We start from the raw sequence: 23,174 nt of genomic DNA, 5'->3' as shown, positions 1-23,174 counted from the left end.
CTGCTTTCTAGCTCTGCAGAACTAGCAATGTTGATTACTGTACTGGTTCCCATAATCTCTGATAATTGGACAGGCTTGCTTAGCTTTAAATAAATATAGTCCAACATGTAAAACACAAAATATCCCAGGATATGCAGAACTGAAGAAAGTCTTTTAAAGTTAGGTAGTTAGCACTTAAACTGCAGCATTACTTCATTGCATGAGGGAGCACAAGGAAATGTTACATTGCTGCTTGGCCTCCAACTTTTATTAGGGACTTGTACATGTATTGGAGAAGGATTAGAGAATAGAGTAGATTGTCATATAGTCACTTTTCTGCTCCTATCTGATTCAGAGACCAGGTTATTAACAGCAGCAGCAGCAGCAGCACCATCCTACTTTTTATACAAAACTATCTTAAACAGTTTTGAATGTAAAGAATACCAATATATTCTAAACAATACATACTTGATAAAATTTTAAAAAAGAAGATAGAGTAGAGAAAAGCAAAAGCTCAACAAACACCTCTTATTTTCTATTTATACTTGGATGCCAAGTCTGATGAATAGCCTCTGTCCTTTTCCTATGTAGCTCCATTTGCAAGCCACACTTAGCAGGATTACTTTGACCATCATTTATTAAGTTAATTTTCTGAATTTCATGACACATTGAACAACAGACAAATCACATTGATCCTACTATGATAAAATATGGTTGGCCAATCTTTCTATAAATTCTGCTAATCAGATAGCAGGAAAGAGGAATGTCAATACCAGCATAGATAATAATTAAAACAGAAAAATAGGGGGAAAATGGTCCTTACAAAAAAAAAAAATGTTGTATTGGAGTTATATATTTAGGCTCTATTTTCCAATCAGTAAGAAGTATTTGAAGCACAAGGAAGGAAGGAAGGAAGGAAGGAAGAAAGGATGGATCTGATAATATGTTCAGATTCTCCCTACTGCAGTTGTAAACTCATGGCAATTGCAATAAAGTACCAGATATAACTGGAATCAGTGAAGTTCAAAAGCAGTATGGTAAACAATGGTTATTTATGAATTCTTATTATAAATTAATGTTTTAATAAGAAGCCAACTCCTCAGTGATCACATATTACCCACATGGAATAAAATCTTCTGAAAACTTAATTCAATGTTTTGATAGAGGAGAAAAGCTAATCATCTTGACTTACCAAAATAAATAATGTTTCTAAACCCTTGGTGCTTTTTCCTTTTCTACACATTCCTCCTGTAAACTATCTGTACATAAAGAAATCCCATGCTGCTTTTGGTGTGCTTTATAAAAAGGCTCTAAAACAAGAGTGATGATTATTGTACATATATACATAAGCAATTGCTCAGCGAATACCACAAGCTTTTAAATATTCAAGATTATATAAAAAAGATCTTTAATAGCCCTGAGGCCTTTTATCTTAAAAGCATCATGTTTTTCTGAACAGACTGAACAATTTTAATTGGGGGTAGGCTACAACAACAACAACAACAACAACAACAACAACAACAACAATTCTTGGGAAACTTACTTTCACTAGTTGAATAGTCCTGTGGATCAAGTATTCCTGATTCTTGTAGAGATCTAATACAAGAGTCCACAAGTTCAAGACCAGTTGTAAGCTCATCTTCTATATCCTTTTGACCATCTGTAAAAAATGCTATTTTAAATATTTCAAATATTTGGAAAAATATAAAGAAAAATTTGGAAAACTGAAGATAAGAACCTTAAAAAAAATTGATTAAACTATCAGATATCTTCAGTACCATTTCCATAACTGCTTGAACTGCTACTAGCAATTTAAGAATACTAAAGATAATAATTTCAGTGGACTGGAATTAAAATTTTCTTTTCCTCACCAGGAAATAGAATAGAATAGAATTATTTATTGGCCGAGTGTGATTGGACACACAAGGAATTTGTCTTGGTGTATACACTCTCAGTGTACATAAAAGAAAAGATACATTCATCAAGAATCATAAGGCACAACACTTAATGATAGTCATAGGGAACCGATAAGCAATCAAATCATATTAGGAAACAGTCAATATAAATCGTAAGGATACCAGCAACAAGGTTACAGTCATACAGTCATAAGTGAGAGGAGATGGGTGATAGGGACGATGAGACGATTAATAGTAGTGCAGACTTAGTTTGACAATGTTGAGGGAAAAATGGTGATAACCCAGTAATGTCACTGGAGGGCTTAAAAAGCATAATTTTCATTCCACTTTCCCTGTATGTTTTAATTAAGTATTTGAATTTGAAAAACATCTGCATTAACCCTATCAGCAAGTTATAGCAAATCTATACTATTACTATTTTTTTCAAGCAACTGAAACTGCTGCTGTAAATCAAAAGTTCATCACATTTCAATAGTGTGATCATTGCTGCAAAAATGGAACTAGGAGTTTACCAATTGTCCACTCTAACATGTAGGGATGTTGTGCAAATAAATAGTTTCTGCTCTTCAATTTATTTCAGTTACAACTGATTTGCATTCTGTTCACATACAGGAAGAGGTAAGTAGTTCACTATAAAAACTAGAACCTAGAGGTCATTCTCAACATACAATGGTGCTTAAAAGCTTGGGGACCCTTTCGAATTTTCAATATGCCTGAATAAATAAAGATCTAAAATGTTACCAGTTCTCTATATAAATCCTAAAACTGGACAAAGAAAAGTCAATTAAGCAAATGAGTCAAATACATATGTGGGTTATCTTTATATAGTTTTAGGACTTGTGTGGAAATCAGATCATGTTTTAAGTCATATCAATGCATACATATAAGGGATGCAGTGGCTCAGTCACTAAGACACTGAGCTTGTTGATCAGAAGGTCGGCAGTTCAGCAGTTCGAATCCCTAGTGCCATGTAACGGTGTGAGCTCCCATTATTTGTCCCAGCTTCTGGCAACCTAGCAGTTCGAAAGCATGTAAAAAATGCAAGTAGAAAAATAGGGACCACTTTGGTGGGAAGGTAACAGCGCTCCATGCACCTTTGGCGTTTAGTCATGCTGGGCACATGACCATGTTCAGACAGTGCTGGCTCTTCGGCTTTGAAATGGAGATGAGCACTGCCACTAGAGCCAGAAATGACTAGCACGCACCTTTACCTTTACCTAATGCATACATATTAAAAATTCAAAAGGGTTCACAAACATTTAAGCACTACTGAAAATACTTTTTGAACTTTTTCTGTTGAAGATTTTGTAGATCCATGAAAAAACACAATCTGAGAATAAGTCATGGAAAAAGAGCCTCTGAGCAAGTAGATTCAGCAAAGAATTCTAAAAAATTGAACTTTACCTTGTGTTTGCCAGTGAAATTGTTCTTCAGCTGAACTGGAAAAAAAGGGAAAAAAAGAAACACCATAAAATATACATTAAAATTGACAAAAATCTTGGAGGGATAATTATAAACCATTGAATCTGAAACTTAATTGTTTATCATAAATCTTCAGTATTGTAATAAACAGATAAACACTATCAAGGTGTCCCAGAAGATATCTAGCAGTCTAAATTGACCACTTTTAAAGCGCTCCATGGCTTAGGGCCGGGATATTTGCGAGACCGCCTTCTGCCGCCAATAGCCTCCCACCGACCGGTTTGCTCGCACAGAGAGGGCCTCCTCAGGGTGCCGTTGGCCAGGCAGTGCCGGCAGGCGACCCCCAGGGGGAGAGCCTTCTCTGTGGCAGCACCTGCCCTCTGGAATGACCTGCCCCCTGAGATACACATGATATCAGACCTCCGGACTTTTCGTCGGGCCCTAAAGACACACTTGTTCCATCTAGCTGGGCTGGCTTGATCCCATCCTCTCAGGTTTTTTTTAATCGAATTCAATTTTAATTGGGTTGTTTTAAATTTGGGCCAAAATTATTTAATTGTTTTTTAAAATGTTTTTAAATTTTATATGCTATGTTTTATCCTGGCTGTATACCGCCCTGAGTCCCGCAGGAGAAGGGCGGTATAGAAATATAATAAAATAAATAAATAAATAAATAAATAAATAAATAAATAAATAAATAAATTTGGCAGTAAATCAGAAAAAAAATGTTCGTACAAGAGATGACACTTAATAATGGTTACAATGATATCTGAGCATTTTATAACAGTGAAATTGTTAAAATAGTTGACAAAGCTATTTGACTTTAACATTTGATTTACCAAAATTAGTTTTGCTTGGAACCAAGTATAAATTATAGTAGTATTTGGACTATAGGTAGCCCTCGATTTAAAACTGTTTGTTTAGTGACTGTTCAAAGTTACAACAGCACTGAAAAAAGTGACTTATGACAGTTTTTCACAATTATGACTGTTGCAGTATCCCTATGGTCATGTGATCAAAATTCAGACACTTGGCAACTTACTCATATTTATGACAGTTACATGTCCTGGGGTCATGTGTTCATCTTTTGCGACCTTCTGACAAGCAAAATCAATGGGGAAGCCAGATTCACTTAACAACCATGTTACTAGCTTAACAACTGCAGTGATTCACTTAACAACTGTGGCAAAAAAGGTTGTAACATGGGGCAAAACTCATTTAATAAATGTCTCACTTAACAACAGAAAATATGGGCTCAATTGTGGTTGTAAATCGAGGACTACCTGTATTCTTAGACTTTGAGTTAAAGCTTGAATTGATACTAAATTACTAGCATTTGTTGAAGTCTTCAGAGACTATATAACATAGTTGATTGTAATAGTTTATATTTATTTCAATGATTACTGTACTCTTTTATTTCTGGGACGTTGTATATTGGTTTGGAGTCTACATCAATCCTATATTTCTCTGAGGAAATGGTGGTATCTGATAACTTCTGCTCTATCTGCAGATCACCTTATCATTTTCAAATATCCTCTATTCAAATGTCCAGGAACAGATCCTGAGGAAGAAGTGGGGGCTCTCAAATAGTGGTACCAGATCCAAGTTGCAGATCTGAATGAACACTTGATGGCAACAAACAGATACCTGTTTATTCTCTGCTGCCATCAAATGGTCAGCTGTTTTTCTTCTAAGTTCAGATTTGGTAACCCTACTGTAAAGGAAATGTTGAAGTAATAAAGCTCTGCTCTCTGAATGTGACTTAAATGAGGTTCAAAGACCAGTTATACTCCAAAAGAAAATATAAAAAAGTGCAGGTGAGACCTCAAAAAATTTGCACTGAAATCATCTGGCAGCCTATTGTTAAATGATTTCTAACTATAAAAGTGAGAGCTAGTTTGGTGTTTTGGTTAAGGCATCAGGCTAGAAACCAGGAGACATGAGAGAAAGTGACTGGCCCAAGGTCAGCTAGCTGGCTTTGTGCCTAAAATGAGGTTAAACCTCCCAGTTTCTAGCCTAATGCCTTAAGCAAAACACCAAACCAGCTCCCGTTATTGTATAATTATATACACATATAATCATAATAATGCATATATTCATTTAATTCCCACAAAATACAAAAATAATATGTAATGTGAGGCATCTCACCTACACTGAGCTCAATAGACATCCTGGCTCCAGATCTGGGGGAAGCACCAGGCCTTCCCAGTCTTCTGGAAAGTGGGTTGGGGCTTCCCTTATCTCAGGGGTGAAGCTGGTCCATATGGCTAGGGATTATCTCTTTCATCACATAACATTTAACTGTTTTTAAGGTCAGTGCCATAAGAGCTTTATCCATAATCTCTTCCTCAAAGCACCAAAGATACTGGAAAAGCACTGCATTTCAACTGAAGAACATTTGATTTGAGCTCAGTGTTTGTTTCCATATGTGTGTGGGTCTGAATAAAACATTTATAATGAATATTATGAATAAATTCTTGAAATGTATTTTCATTATTGTAAACTACAGCTGGCTCTGAAATATTTAATGGTAGTTTCTGTTATGCTACTGTAATGATACACTAATACACTTCTTTCACAATATCTGAAATAAATGATGTACCCTTAAATAATCAAGTCCTTAAGTTAACCAATCTAGTTTAAATTCCATGACTGCGTGCTTTTCCAAAGCTGCCAGTTCAGTTGTCTTAACTATACTGGCTGTCCAGCCTACCCATCTGATGATTCTATGAGTTAGAACTCAATGGTCCCATATTTTTAATTAAACTGTTCTTATACTAATTTATACACAACATTCTAATCAGCACCAGGACCTCAGTGGTTGCCACCATGGAGAGCAACTGATCAGTAGTCAAATAATTACTGAAACAGAGAGCCTGATTATCAATGGGCCCTGCCCATTGGGATCAATATGCATGCATTCATAAATTATGAAATTGCAGAGACAATCACAGATTTGTGAGAACTGCTTCATTTGAGCAGAAAGTTGAACTATCACAGCTAAACCTCACCTGCACTGCACTTTTATTCTCTTTATTGCATTCTCTCCCATGATTCCCATTTTAACTGAGTTATTTTTATCAGGACTCTTTTCCTCCTAATTAGTCCTCACTATTACATATTTGAAATCTGAACCTGTAAAAAGTAGGCATTTGGGGAGAAGATTTTCTCTTGGGACTATAGGGAGGGATCAAGCTAGCTATGTGTACACATGGTGAGAAGCAAAATTATTTTGGAAAACATAAGTATAAAATGTTGCATAAAGTGGCAGAGCTTCGGGAGGCAAAGATCCCTTTCATTAAGGATTCTCATGAAGATATAGTAGAGTGTTATACTGTCTTACCCTTCTGTTCAACTTCTGTTTTAAAAAAAAAAAAAAAAAGTTGTTGGTTTTTTGCTGTACTTCTGTTCATATTTTAAAAATCCAGAAGCAGTTTCCAAGTAGAAACAAAGTTGAATGTGTTATTTTCTTTGATTAAGGCTATCGATTTAGCCATCTCTGCTAGTTGCATCAGTTTTTTCCCAAACAATTATCCATTGTATTTTTCCAATTCTGTGCATAAATAATTATAATATAACAACAAATTTCCATTTTTTCAACCTCTTTGTCCATTAACTCTGTATGAAAATGCTCTTTTATTTTTATATTAACTTTAAGAATCTTTTGTATTAAATATGAATCATATCCCAGTATTTTTTATTTTTTTGCTTTATCTCAGGTCTACCAAAGATGATAAAAAGTTCCTTTTTTACAGTTTATTTGGTGTTAAATACCCACAGTATATCATTTTATAAAAAAAATATTTTAAGATATAATTTAATGTAAATTTTAAATTGTTTGTCCACATATTTTCCTATTGTTCAAGCATTAGACCCAAAATTATTTGCCCACCATATCATGCAATGCTTCACACATTCATTCTCTAAATTCAATCTTAATAGCAGTTAATAAACCTTGCCAATGATATGTTGATTATTTCCACACAGTACAATTTCCAATTCATTTTTTTCAAGGTCAAATCCATAACTTTTTAAATCTTATTTAAACCTTTCTTTCAATTTAAATATGTAAACCTGTGACAGAATCAGAATCCTTCTGATTCCAACTCTTCTTAGATTTGAGAATAGGTTCTCCTTGATTAAAAAGTATTATTTGACCAGTACATGTAGTAATTTTTACAGATGTTCCAGTGAACCATCTTGGTGACTGTTATGTTTTTGTTTATAAACAATTTATGTGATCTTCTTGCAGAGCTGAATATATGATCTACTTACAATTATTATGCTTCATCGCACAGTCAGCCAGATGTTTAGACTGGATTTGGCATTTTTATTCACCTACTGAATCCTTCCCAAGAACCTGATATAGGGAGATATTGTTGATTGATGGTATTAAAGATATCATCACAGGATGTAAGCTGTTCCAAGAAATTTAGCAATTGACTAATAGGGATTTTGTTAATGCTGGTGCTGTTATGGGATTGCTTAATATGTGCTTATTGATATTATCTTTACTTAGTTTACTAGTTACTAGTATACTTTACTATAAAACTTTTTTTCCCCTCATAGTCATTCTATTTCTATTTCCAGGTCTTTGTATTTTGTGATTTTCTCCTGTTCCTTTTCTTCTATTGTGCTGTCACCAGGTACTGCCATATTCATCATCTATATTTTTTTGTGAGGTGACAGGTGCTTGTTTGTTTGAGTTCTAAAGTCCCAGAGCACTTTAGCCTTTTCATTTTCTATTACTTTGTCTATTTTGTGGCCTCCACCAGTTCTTGCTTGCAGGCAAATGGTATTTGTTGCAGATATTCCAATGTACTATTGTTGCTGTTTTGTCAAGCCATTGTTTGTAGTCAGTCTGTGTGATCTTACAGCAGCAAACCAGGTGGTCTGCTGTTTCTTCAGCTTCTTTGTGGAGGCATCATTTGCTGTCTGTTGCTATCTTAATTCTGACTTTGAATGCATTTAAGGCTTGGTCTTGTGCAGCCAGAATTAGCCTCTCTATCTCTTTCTTCAATTTTTCTGCTTTTAGCCATTGCCAGATTTCGATATTTAAAATGTCCAGTTAATAAGCATGTATGTCTTGTGTGACAGAATGGAGAAGATAAACAACATCAATCATTCTACTACATGACCTCCCAGACATACAAACTGTACTTGTGGTTGATTACTTGAGTTTCCAAAATTGCTGAAAGAAATATAAATAAAGGATTTTACAAACATCATCTCTCTCAGGGGAAACTGAAATAGACTAAGAAGCTCACTGAAAGTTAGTAGTACTGGAATATGACAGAGCAAGAGAAGAAAAACAGCTAGCAAGCTAAGACTGAACTAGTCAGAGTGAGATTGTTGAAGAGAAGCAGGTTCCAGGACAATTCAACATCAATGAGTAGTTAGCTACTCTAGGAGAAGAATGACAAACCAGGGAATGTATTTTACCTTATACAGTTTTCTAGAGACAGAAGATTATCCAAAGACCACAGAAAGATTAAAGCTGTGCCAGCTTTAAAGAGATTATCAGCTAAATTTCAATTAAAGCACCTTATTAACTCTTTGGGGAAACATTTTAGGATAGGCTCTTGTCATTTTAACAGAAGTAGGGTTATTGCTGGTGAAGAAATTAATCTGAAAGGGAGGAAAAACCATAAAGTAGTTAGCTACTTTAGGTAGCATGTAGCTACTTTTTACGTTACACTGAAGAAGGAAGATAACAAGAGCTGAAGTAATATGGGCTGAATCCCACTTGCATAATTATTGGGCTGAAAGAGTCAATATTGCATAGAAACTAATATCATTCTATCCTAGCTATGCCATAATGAAAACTGACCTGGTTCACCGGAACACTCTTTGTCTAATCATCATAAAGAATTCACAACATTCACCTCTTATCATGCAAAGATTTTTCTTTTTACCCAACACTGCTTTCTGGCAGCAATTGCCAGAAATTTCATTCTATTTGGCACCTGATAGCTGCCCAGCCAATTGACAGGCTCCTATCATTTCTATACCTTTTACCTGCATCTGTGTGGGAGAACCATTTTAGAGTGTTTTAAATTTGACTTAGATCTCAAAACAAACTTGCTCCCCAACTGGGTTCCAGTCACAAGTGCTGAAATAAAAAGATTTATAAAAGAGTTAAAGCCTGGCAAAACTTCAGGCAATGACATTATTACACACAAAATATTATTAAATAATATGGATTGGTAGATTCCCATTTTTGTTTCCCTGTTTACCTATATTGACTGCACTGTGCAAATCCCAGAGGACTGGGGCTTAGTTATTATCATGCCCATTTATAAAAAGGACACCGGAGATCTGCCTTCTAATTATAAGCCTCTTAGCTTGTTAAACATAATACACAAGTTCTATGCCAGAGACACCTATATAATAAATTAGTTGACTGGACTAAATCAAAGCACATATTGACTGATGAGCAAGCGGGTTTTAGGTCCAGACATTCTATCTATGGGGATGCCCTTCTACTTCAACATCTGGCCAAAAAACATACATCTAAAATAGGCAGTACTTTATATACCACATTTATCGACTTTAGATTCACATTTGATCTAGTTTCTAGAGCAAGGCTTTGTACACCATTGATAAGACAATTACTACTGCTCATGCACAACCTTTATAAGAACTCTTGATCCAAAGTTTGCTGCAGTTATACAAGGCAACCATACCAACAAAATTCCAATTTACAGAGGAGCGAGGTAGAGATGTATTTTAACTGTTGCTTAATTTATATATAAACCCTCTTGTGGCCAAAATAAATAGATTAGAACAGGCATATTGCCACTTTGCTGTGTACAGATGACACAGTATTTCAATTTCAAATGTTAATCTGACTCAAATGAGCCCTGAATGCCCTGGCCAGCTACTGCTTGGAGGAAGTGCTTGAAATCAACCATAGCAAAACTAAAATCTTGATTTTTACAAAGAGACCTTAAATATCATGCCTGGAGGATAAACAGCCAGTATATTGAACAAATAAAAAAAAATCTTTAAATATTTAATGATTTTCCACAGTTCCACTAAACAGTGCACATCAAAACTACACCATACAAATCACTTTTTTAAAAAATCAAAAACCAGTGGCCGCAACCAATCCTTCTATTTTACCAGAGAAGCACACTATACCAGCAACACTGAAGCTATTTTTAGTTAAGGCTCATGAAGAATTACTTTTGGTGCCCAGCTAGAAACGTATTCTTACATCACTTCTCTCAAAAGAGTTTAATCCAAATTTCTAATGGCTATATTTTAGGTAGCCCCTGCATTCCAAATACTATGCTATGCTATGCTATGCTATGCTATGCTATGCTATGCTATGCTATGCTATGCTATGCTATGCTATGCTATGCTATGCTATGCTATGCTATACTACTATACTATACTATACTATACTATACTATACTATACTATACTATACTATACTATACTATACTATACTAGGAGGGAGATAAGACTATTTAAGGTTGAAACATGGTACATGGATTTGCATCATGGTACACTGACTGAAATTACTATTCTTTCCTATTAGTTTCACCTCTTTCCTTATGGATGATAATTATAAATCAACATGGGTTATAACTATTTCACAAAAGATCCAACATCATGCCCTCTCCAAGGATGCGTTTCTACCAATGGGCTATGAGTGTGCACTCAAGGCATTTAAACAACATATTGAAAACCAGGAAGTCCAGACTGATCTACCCAGACTGATCTATGACTTTTCTTCAGCAGTCATAAACCAGTGAGATACCTATATTATATAATGGTCTCTAAATTTTGGAGGCAGTTCTGGAGAGCCAGTTCACAAAAGCCTTATATGAGCTGAAATTGTGCCTCTATGGAGAAGGGGCCATTGAGAATACAGCTCATGCCTGCTTGTACTGCATCTTCTATAAGGATTCATAAAACTCCTTACCTGGTAAAATATCCAGAAAATTTTGATAACTTTATGTACAGCTATTACCATTAGATCAGTATGATACAGTTTCTTTGAAAATAGCTAAATTCTGCTATATATAAATTTGGCAGACTTTGATTGCCCACTGATGATCTCACCACTAACAGTAACATACAGTACTGTTATATCTTGTTCTGTTTTATTTTAATGTATTAATTTTTAATTCGGGCATGTGACCATAATAAAACATTGATTGATTGATAACCAAATACTAAAGCTTCCATCATCATCCAACCTGGAGCAGACACAGTTTTGGATATATGAAAAGCAAGCTTTTAATTTAAATCCCTGTTTCTGTAATCTTCAAATGACAGCTCAAGGTTAGAACTTGCCTTAGTCTTTGTTTAAAGAACTATGCACATTCTGGAGAGGAGGGTAGTTGGTTTGTAATAGTTTGTCAATTAATCACTGTACTGCTGTTGTGTCAAGACAGACACTGACTCACTTCACACATATGCTGAGTCAAAAGCTAAACAAATTATTAACTGGTTCAATTGAATGTTTAAAGTTGCCCATTATCCCACTATTTTTTCCTAGTTCCTTGTTAGGTTAGGCTGTTCATTTTTCTCTTTTGCCTGCTTTGAAGCAAGACAGGCACATCACTTCATTGCAAAAATATCCGAGTAAGTGATAGTAATATGTCTATAATTAAAAGTACATCATTTTGAGAAGAAATCTGATCCTCAGTTTTATCTGAATTGTTCGGATGTTCAAGCCTTATGTCAAACTTTTTTACAATGTTCAGATCATTAGTATAATATGTCTTCCTAAACAGTGGTTAAAAAAAAGAAGAAAAAAGGGAAAAGATAGAGGAGATAGCAGAAAATCTGGAAATTGCACTTTTTTGCACAATTTATGTGCTTTAGTATATGGACCTTAATCAGCTGTCCCAATTGTTTGTACACCCAGGATTTTTCTATAGAAAGCAACTAAATTGGAAAAAATGTTATGGTTTAAATTTGTGTAGTATATTCTGTTGTGACAAACTTGAAATTTTTTGTATGTGAGTTTTATTTCTTAATATCTTGCTCCATAATAGGACAAAATGCAGCAAGCTTAAAGATATTCTGGATATATTTGGCAACAACTTTTTCAAAACTTCTTAATTGATAGCACTGATCCATATTGTCCAAATTGTAGGTAATGAATTGTTACAGCTCTTCAGATTTTCACAGCTAAGTTCTTTTCATTCTTATATTGATAGTTCAAGGTTTAAACTCATGATCTTTTACATAACAAACAGAAACTCACCAAACTACAAATCTTTATCTTGGAAATAATAATGAGCATTCTGTAAAAAAAGAGGCATGAAACATTTAGGATATGTCTTCTGTAGTGGAGATGGGAAGAATTAGATCTATTTTGGCAGAATTTGGAGAATGTTGACATCTGACATTTGGAAATCAGTTGATGGAAGTGTCCAGATTAAAATTGAAAGGTTGAATTTATCAATTAAACAGATCTCCCTCTCCATGAAGTTGATACATTATTAAATGGTTATGTCATACAGAAGAAATTTTAAGTGACACTTTAAAAATTCTATTGATACATCCCTCCTGAAGCATATATACTTTGAATTTAATATTTAATTGTATATACAACAATCAGGTCTAATACCATGCCCCATCTTTCTTAATTTATCATCTGAACTAATTTCAGTGTAAGACAAATATCATGGACTATACAAATATTTCTAATTATTACATTTTATGGTAGATAGTGATGTCAGACATATTAAATTGATTATATGGTTGGAGGCAGTGGTGGGATTCAGCCGGTTTGGGCTGGTTTGGGTGAACCGGTAGTTAAATTGCTGGCTGGCCCCTCCCCGCCCCTTCCAGGAGTCTCCATATGTACCATTTTGGCTCCCAGGTAAGTGCAGGCCCAAAACGGGGCATGGGGAGGCGCCCCCCCCACCCCATGTCCCATTTTTGCTCCCAGGAGGCTAGTGTTGTGGCCCCTACGCAGCCTGTGCAGCTAGTAGCTGATTCAGACAACAAGGAGGCTGGTGTGGTACTGCACCAGCAGCCTGTGCAGCTGGCACTCGAGTCAGACAATGAGGAGGCTGGAGAAGATGTGGTGCCAGAGGCGGGGATTCAGCCAGGACCTCCAGAACCTCCAGAATCTCCCTTAAGTGAAGAGGACGAAGAGGAGGAGCCTCTTCACGATGCACGGGTGTGCAAAGCTGCCAAAAGGCAGGAGGAGGTCTCCTCGAGAGTAAGGCTTGGGGCTAATTGGCTACTCCCTTAGCCTATTTAAGGAGGAACACCGACTGAAGCAATTTGCAGGGAATAACTTAGTTCACATACCTTCGTGTCTTGTCTTGCTTATCTTATCAGCTTTCTGCAAATTGCTTCTGGGCATACTGCCAACCATAGTAAGTTTTCAGTTATTATTCTTTGAATTCTTGGCGGCTGTTAATGCAATTGATTAACAGCCGTTGTTGTAAAAGACTGGTTTATTCAGTAAACTAAGGTTTGAATGGACTTTGTGTGTGCTGCGTTCTTTGGGGTCCATAGCTGGGGCAGAACAGCTGCAGGGAGGCCTACTAGGCCCAAAATGGGGTGCAGGGTGTGTATGGTGCATCCCCCCCACATGGCCCATTTTCACTCCCAGGGAGGTGCAGGAGGCTGAGTGCTGCCTGTCACACCCCCTGGCCATCCAACCATTGCCATGCCCACCCAGCCAGTCATTAGGGCAGAGAACCGGTTGTTAAATTATTTGAATCCTACCACTATGGTTGGAGGTCAAAAGAGTGTTCATAGCAGTGGTGGGTTGCCCCCGGTTCAGACCGGTTCTATAGAAACGGTAGTAAAACTGGCGGGAGGCTCCGCCCACTGACCCTGATGTCATGAGAAGCGATCTGCGCATGCCCAGAAGCTTCTGCACATGCCCAGAAGCTTCTGCGCATGCCCAGAAGCAAGGCACATGCACAAGCGAAGTGTGTGCACGTGCACATGATCCCGTTGCGAACTGGTAGTAAAGGTAAGTAGAACCCACCCCTGGTTCATAGCCATGCCCAAAGGATTCCCAATGCACATGTAATTCTTGTCTTTAAGTTATGGACTCCCATATTAAATCAGGACTTATTTATTTACTTATTTCCATTTCAGAAGATTTTTCTCTTGCAGTTCAGGATAGCGATGAAATCAGAAGAAAAGATAATCTCAAGTGCTCCTGACTATATAAAAATTAAATATCTTGTTTTTTTATTATTGTACACGATTCATAGCAACATTCAGTGGTACTGCTAGTGGAAAGAAAAGTCAATATCAATTTTGGCATAGAGTCCTCATTATTATGTAGTGCTATTAATCAAAATAAAAAATGTAAGCTCATTCAGAAATTGCCTCATGGGGTTTTTGTTCATCATTCCATCTTGGCATGTAAATTTGTTACAGCTAGTATGGAAGATTGATAAAGATACTAGTTCAAACTCAAGCTTGTAAAAACTCAGAATGAAATGCATCTAGCACAGGTTTGTTTCATAACAAAATACAAAAGCATCAGCTCAATTAGCCACATGAAAACAATGTTTATCCATGCCAAAGTATGGCACAAGGGAAATACTATTGTTAATGCTATGATAGTGTGTTTTATATTTTATATTGACTGAAATACAAAAGCTATTTTAATATGCCCACAAGGAAGATGATCCCTTTTTAAATTGCAGTTCCAGGTGTTTAAGCAGTATGAATTTTCTGAAATCCTAGTCAATTTTGAAAGCTATTTTGAATTAACGGTTTTATTGTAAGAAACATGCAGAACTTTCCCCCCAGAAGCAAGAGGAGAAATTGCATGTCGCTGGTCTCTTTATAAAGTCAATTACACAGCTCAGCTTCTTTTATATAGCTCATTCTAGCAAAATAGGACTTTCCTGATGTACAATAAAACTATGCCGTAGCCATATATGCAGCAGTATGTATTTTGGGAGCAGCATACCTTAAACAAGCATGTTATTATTCTAATGCTCAATTGGCAAAGTACAGATTGTCCTCAACTTAAAACCCCAGTTGAACCAAGAGCAGTGATAGATTTCTACCGGTTTGCACTGGTTCAGGCGAACTGGTGGCGGTACTTTGGCCTGGGTCGCCAAACTGGTAGTGACCGCTGGCTGGCCACGCCCCTGAACCGGTAGCCTGGTCGCTGCTCGCTTGCCCCGCCCACCCGCATGACTGCCGGGAACTGGCTGGCAAAGAGGCTGTGGCTGGGAGGCTTCTTGCAGTTGCATCAAAAAAGAAAAAGCCTCTTTGAAAGCTGCGGTCATCAAAAAAGATGCTGCCATTGCATCCCATTGCCTGCTGTGTCACACTCATACTGACGCATTCCATTGCCTGCTGATAGATTAGGCCAAGCCTGGGCAGAAAATAAATAGATAGGTAGAAATTCAAAATTTTTCCTATCGTTTTCTATGGGCGTGGCTAGGTGGGGTGGTCATGTGACTGAGTGGCCGTGAGTGACGTCAAGTTTCAGAGTGGAGAGGCAACAGTAATGTAAGAAATGTAAGCTGCCTCAGGTAAGTGATGGAGGCCTAGCGTGGGTTATGCACAAATGCACATCAGCTATGGTGCTGAAAATCCTCCCTGCAGAAATCCAAGTGGAAAACATTGACTCTCTGGGGAAGCTGGCAGGGAAGATTGCAAATAGTAATCACATCAATGAAGGGAATTTGGCAACTAGTCAGAAGTGTCATAGGTTGCCATGTGCCCAGATCACAATCACATGACAGTTGGGTGGGATGTGTGCAATGTTTTACAACTGTCAGAAGTACTTTAAGGCTGTAAAGCATCAATTCTGAGGCTGTCCTAACTCTGATCACTTATTATGCAACCATTGTAAGTCTATTACTATCTGTACTTTTGCAGATTTATCAGGGACAAATTACCTACAGTTTATTCGGGCTTCCCTTTTAAAAGACAGATATATAATTCTGCTGAAAGCAGTAATTTCTATTTCAGTTTTGATGTTAAAACTAACACCTGAAGAAGTCTTTAATATAAAGCTTTATTTATTTATTTATTTATTAAATTTTTATACCGCCCCCTCTCCCGAAGGACTCGGGGCGGTGAACAGCCAAAATTAAAAACACACAATACAAATATTAAAATACATTAAAACAAAATTAAATTATCTTAGGCTTCTCCAATTTAAAACCCCGTTACCCATAAAATTCACCAATTAAAAATTTTTTTTAACCCAGCCCGGCTTGCTGAAATAAAAAAGTCTTCAGGGCCCGGCGGAAGGTCCGGAGGTCCGGGATTAGTCGTATCCCTGGGGGCAGCTCATTCCAGAGGGCGGGTGCCCCCACAGAGAAGGCTCTTCCCCGGGGGGTCGCCAGCCGACATTGCCTGACAGACGGCACCCTGAGGAGACCCTCTCTGTGGGAGCGTGTTGGCCGGTGGGAGGTTATCGGAGGCAGAAGGTGGTCTCGTAAATAACTGGGTCCTAAGCCATGGAGCGCTTTGAAGATGAGAACCAACACCTTGAAGCGCACTCGGAAGACCACTGGAAGCCAATGCAGCTCGCGCAGGAGAGGTGTCACGTGGGAGCGCCATGCCGCCCCCATAAGTACCCGCGCGGCCGCATTCTGCACCAGTTGGAGCCTCCGAGTGCTCCTCAAGGGGAGCCCCATGTAGAGAGCATTACAGTAGTCAAGCTTGGGTATAATGCTTAAGGTGCATTAGAAATTGGGAGTCTGTAAAAATATATGCTGCTTTAATTTGTAAAAATTAAAGACAGATATAACTCAAATAAATAAAAATCAATTTCCATTAGCCTTCTTCCGTGATATCATTAAATCCTATTTGCAGGTGTTATTGGACCTCTGTATTTATCATTCAACATTAAGGACCTGAAAGATCTGAAGAAAGCAAATAATGACTATGGGATATGGCTATTCTCAAGTTTTAAAGAAAGAATTTACTGATAACCATATAAATGGACAGATATTTCAAAAATATAGCAATTTGTGCTTATGTGTTTCTACTTAAGACACTCAGGATTATGACTTTTTTAAAATTCCAAATGTGGTCATGCTTATATATTGGAGAGCTCACCCATACTAAATGTTGCACATTACTGCCATCACTAAAAAATCTACTTCAATTGTTCACTATAGTAATAAAATTCAGGAAACCAGTATTTTGATCTAACAATATTATTTTCACATGATATTTTAATAAACCCTAATAAAAGGGATCTGAGTCAGCTAATAACCAAGGGATATAAATAATTATTATAAACAAAGTTTGTTAATTAATCAATAAGCCAAATATTTTTGATATCCATTCCTACTCTCAAGTTCATCTTGTATAAAAGCAAAATTGCTTCATCTGCTAATTTGTCTATTGGTTTTAAACTGTCAAGTCTCTTTTTGAAAGGAAGTAAATCCTCTTATTTTTAAATGGCTCTTCACACTATGGTTCTGGCATGGGTTTAACCTGATAATCTTAAATAAAATGCCTCACTAACACATCTGAAATACCAGTTAAGCTTCTAAACTTTTTTTCTCCTTTCCATTTTTTTCTCCCTTCTTCCCATCTAACCCAGCTGAAGTAATTGATAATACAATAGAATACTTTGCTACTTTTGTTACAACAAAATAATACTAATTGGCAGTTATAACTGACTGAACATATAGATTATAGGATTGTAATGTAAGTACAATGTGAAGCAAACACTAAATCAGCAATCTGGTACAAATAGATTTTATTCCTACTCTATTTAGGGTTGCACAAATCCCATCTATTTATTAGATGGCAGCAAAGATTTCCCTCTCTCTCCCCGAAATCAGGATATTAAGGATATTAATTCTTGTCTGAACAAAATCAGGATATTAAGATAGGCTTCCAGAGCAATATAGGTGTGATGAAATGTGTGGATGACCTTGGGGAAAGAATGGAAGAGATATTACTTAGGAACCCCGAGGGGCTTAATCGTCAGAGTAAGAAATTTAGGAAGAACCCACCCTAATGGATGAAGCATTTAAAAGTAGCATCAGGAAGCTTAGCTTGTACCTTCAAATTTGCAAGGTTGATCTCAGCCATCCCAGGCAAACCAGACAGGAAACGTGACTAGATGAACTAATGCTACTTTATTGTAAAGCTACATTAATAGAATCTTGCAAATGCTGCTACTAACTGCTTCATCCATTAGGGTGGATCCTTTCTAATTTCTTTCTTTGACCATTAAATCACTAGAAAGACTCTTTCTTCTCTTGTCTAATTATTTACTAGACAGCTTCTCTTCCTCTCATTCCCCAAGGTCATCCTCACATTCCATTACCATAAGTATAGCAAGGTTAATGGACATAAGGACAGGATGAAGTAACATGCCTCTATATGAATTGCAATGGAAAGGGAATGGAAAGTGTAAAGCAATTCTATATGTTTAATTCATCTTTTTTTATTTGACCTCCAGGATTCCTGTATGTTTTTCCTTCCCATATAATTTCTACAGCCTTTAACAACAAAATTTTATAACGGTGAAGAGAACAAAACAGATGATGAAGAGAAACAGAAGAGAAAGAAATGAAGATTGGGAATTAAAAAATAAACTTCATTTTAAAGGTCTTCTGAGCTCCAAAAGACAGAATTGTATATGTTCCCAGAAGATAGAGCCTCAATTCTTCATTTCGTATACATATATTTGACATATTTCAAGATTTATAGCACTGCTTTGGGCTTCCTAGTCTACATCTCACCATCTAACCAACAATCTACTTTTCAGTTCATGTTTCATTCTTTATCAGAGTTATGTGAACTGTTTTCTTCTTTATAAATCTGGATGGATGGACCCACATTTCTCATGGTAATTACAATCTAATCCCTTTTAAATTTACAGAATTACAGCTTAACAAAGTTGGATGGGATCTTTGAGGTCTTCTAGTCCAACCCTATTTAATCAGGAGATTCTGTATGGTTCCAAACAAATGGCTATCCAATCCATTCTTAAAAACTTCCAGTGATGGAGCACCCACAACTTCTGGAATGATAGAATCAGCCATTGCACTGATTAGTTTTTCTCACTGACAGGAAATTTCTCCTTAATTCTACATTGGATCTCTCCCTGATAAGCTTCCAAACCTTACTTTTTGCCTTGCACTCAGTTGTTTTGGAAAATAGGTTGGTCCCCTCCTCTCTGTGACAGGCCCTCAAATATTGGAAGACTGCTATCATGTCACCACTAGTCCCTATCTTAATTAGATTAGACATACCCAGTTCTCACAACTGTTTATGAGACGTTTTAGCCTCCAGTTCTTTGATCTATGCTTTGGATACATTGCTTAACTGCAATTAATAATTATCAATAAGAAGCTTGAATTCTGATAGTCACATTAAGTATGAATTTTGCATGCATCTGTACCTTTAGACATATAAACATCTAGGAAATTATATGCTGCAGGTACAAATAATTCATAATAAACATATATAACAGATGGCTAGTCATTCTTCATTCTGAAAATGTTCTTTTTGAAGATATAAATGATTTATTGTTCAGATAGTAACTCTTTTGTAAGCTTCTAACGGAGTTCTGCAGAACTGAAAGTTAATCATTTTTCAGATACATGGAAAAGTCAATTTCAATTAAAAAAAAATCCAGTGTATGCAAAAATGTTGAAAGGAACAATTGCTTTGGAAGTTACCACTCCAAACTGATACTGTTCTTGGAATGCCTAACATTTCTGACATCTTCTTGTCTCCAATGGGGACAAGAAGACTACAATGGGACTTCCTCAGAAATGGGGTGAAGGAATGGAGAGCTGGCAAGCAGGCATGAAAGAGGTTGGGTGTGTTGCAGGATGAGTGGAATGCTGTTGATGGGGGCATGAGCTAAAGGAAGGGAGTTTATTCCTCTATTCTTTTCTTTGCTTTTCTCTTTTATCTGCCAACGGTTGAACCTTCGTCATCTCCCACTTGATATTCCTTGTTCTTGCCCCCATGCTTGCTGGAAAGCAATGTTGCCATTTCTGATGACCACAGCAATAACACTGCTATTGGGATGACAGCATTCTCTTCATCAAGTGTGGAAGCAAGAGCAGGGATCATTTTAGAGGAAGGCAGTGCCAGCTATCAGATACATGGTACACCAATATGATTCCAGGAAGAAAAAGAACACATTGGCTGTCAGGCAAGGCTTTGTTCTCTCCAGCAGCTAATGCAGGGGTAATTAGGGTGAAATACAGCCCCGTGGCCAGATGGGAAGGAACAGTGCTGCACTATCCCAACTGAAGCAGTATAGATCACTGATCTCCCTCCTCCCTGTTCCTCCTCCATAGCTTTCAGAATATTTATTTAAAGGAGAGCAGGTACCTACTAAAAAGCACTAGCTTCCTGCCAGATCTGGGTGATCCAGCTTCAGCACCTCAGTAATAGGCTGCCCCAAGATGGAGGATTTGAGATGAAGACCAATAAGAAGTCCTGGAACAAGGGCAAGGAAGTTATCTCTTTTTAGACATAAAAGCCAAGAACAGACCATGAACTTGACCAGAGCAAGAGTTCATATTTTTTGGCATGCTTCCTTTTGTGTCTAGCTTGTATTACTTCAAATTGTCTTCCTGAACTCATTCAATTATAAAGCTGTCTTGGTGATCCTGCACTGATATATGTAGTCCTCGACCTACGATTGTTATGGAGCCTGCCATTGGTCAGTCCTAAGAGTGACTGACTGTGGGGTGCTATAGCCATTGTAAGTTTGAAACAGGGTCATATGTAACTTTTGGAATCTGTCGTAACTTTGAATGGCCTTTGTATCTTGAGGCCTATCTGTAATTCTATAAAAAAAAATAGCCTAAGTTTTTTTAAAAAAAACTACATCTACATACCATGTTTTTACTTATGGCACTAATTCTATAGTTCTGGAAGTAATCTGGGTAACACTTTTGTTTGTTTCTATCATGTTCAAATGATTATATAATGTATCATGAATCACTGTATTAAAGACAGAAAAAGATTCCAATTCACCCATCTGCTATGCTGCATGCAAAAATCACCATGGTATACTCCAGATTTGTTACCTCAGGAGTAAGATACAGATATCTAGCCAGGGTGAGGTTAAGTAATTAATTATCAATTCCGAAACTCAAAGAAGTTTTCAAGGCCATTATGATTTATAAAAGAAGGACTGGATAATTGTAGAAATACTTAATACACCAAAAGGGCAATTTAGCCTTATTTTTAAGCTGTACATTCTGAATATAGGTAGCCCTTGATTCGTTGAACTATTTGTCATTGCAGCAGCAACACAGACTGATATATTTCAGTGCCCCTCCCAATTCTTGTTGAAAACAAGATCAAAATTCCAGCCTTCCACATTAAACAAATTTAGCAATATTTGTTAAATATTTATATTAGAGGTGTATAATTACATGAAATCCCAGGACCACAAAACAAAGAAAAAACAAATGTTGCTCTAGCGACCTATTAAGTTATTGCCCCAACAAGTATATATTGTATCTTTCTCAATAAGTGTCTAGTAGTTAGTTAGAAGCTGCCTTTTCCTTTGAAGCTAGGTACAGCTTAAGTATAGGAACAAAAATTAGAGATGTGGTGGTGCAGTGGTTAGAATGCAGTACTGCAGGCTACTTCTGCTGACTGCCAGCTGCCGGCAGTTTGAGTCTCAGCAGCTCAAGATTGACTCAGCCTTCCATCCTTCCGAAGTTGGAAAAATGAAGACCCAGATTGTTGGGGGCAATATGCTGATTCTGTAAACCAGTTAGAGAGGGCTGTAAAGCACTGTGAAGTAGTATATAAGTCTAAGTGCTATTATACTAAGTGCTAAGTACATCCTTGCCCTTTCTAGTTAATTTAATGAGAAATTGTGCCAGCAACAGAAACAGCACTTCCTTGCATTCCAGTATAGCTTGTGACTCAAAACAGTTTATCATTTTCAATTATGATTAAGGAAAGATTCAGAATTAAACATTGCCATATATGGAACAGTGCAAATAATTGCCAGAGGTGATTTGATTTCCTACAAATATGAACAATAATCTAGCAGGTGCTGACAGTTTCAAAGGAAATGTAGATCAAGTAGGTAATTTTTCTTCCTGTACTTCAGCTGTACCTAGCTGCAAAGGAAAAGGGGAAAACGATTAGCTTCCTGTATCTCCAGGACTATTAAATAGCTAACAAATTAGTTTCTTGCTGTGACCAAAGGAATAAGCAATTGGTATCTCGGAGTATTACTTCCATGCTTGGTCCTCAGCTTAATTTTACAACTAGAACTATTCTCACTTTCAAATATTTTTTTTCTTCTCCTCACCTATGCAACACTTGGCTTATGTTTCAGTTCAAGAAGAGAAGTAAAGAAAAGTATTTGAGAACCTTTTCTTAATAGTAACTTAATAATAACAAAGAAACATAAGTAAATCAGTAATGGAGCTACCTATTTCTCAGTTCCTGTGGCTGTGAGTCAGTGATTGTGCTCATGTAACTTTGTAAGCCTTGGTTTATGTAATTACTATTTTTATTTATTTACAGTCCTAGACTGATATTTAAAATAGTGCATTAAGCATATCAAATATAACATAACTAGCATAACAACACAACACAACACATAACGTGTGAATGTATATATGCACAAATTAAAGGGAGGAGTCATAAATGATTTCTGCAAACCATGACTATTGTTTAAAAATTCAACAATATCATTGGAAATAGTTGAAGTTTGATTACCTAGGACCATGATGGTGAACCTATGGCACGCGTGCCAAAGGTGGCATGTGTAGCCATATCAGTGGGTACGCCAGCTCAGCTCCAGCTGATTTTCGGTCCTTCTGGGCCCATCAGAAGTAGGGAAGCAGGCTGTTTCCTGCCTCCAGAGGGCTGGGGGGGGGGGAGGGAGGCACGTTTTTCTTTCTTACCTGGCTTCAGATCCTCTCT

The 23,174-nt window shown here is 37.0% G+C and overlaps 1 protein-coding gene across 1 annotated transcript in view; it reads right to left on the bottom strand.

The window, feature by feature from the left end:
* CTNND2 (catenin delta 2) overlaps positions 1 to 23,174 on the bottom strand; it is a 412,341-nt gene that overhangs the window by 271,464 nt on the left and 117,703 nt on the right. The window contains exons 3-4 of the mRNA XM_070942595.1: positions 3,300 to 3,334; positions 1,523 to 1,639 (exon numbers count right to left, since the gene is read on the bottom strand). Coding sequence (XP_070798696.1) covers positions 1,523 to 1,639; positions 3,300 to 3,334 — 152 coding nt within the window. The remainder of the gene's footprint in view (positions 1 to 1,522; positions 1,640 to 3,299; positions 3,335 to 23,174) is intronic.

Source organism: Pituophis catenifer, unplaced genomic scaffold (genome assembly GCF_029215685.1).
Source record: "Pituophis catenifer annectens isolate HBS135680 unplaced genomic scaffold, rPitCat1.0.hap2 SCAF_3, whole genome shotgun sequence".
Lineage (NCBI taxonomy): Eukaryota > Metazoa > Chordata > Lepidosauria > Squamata > Colubridae > Pituophis > Pituophis catenifer.
This window is presented reverse-complemented; position numbering and strand designations above follow the sequence as displayed.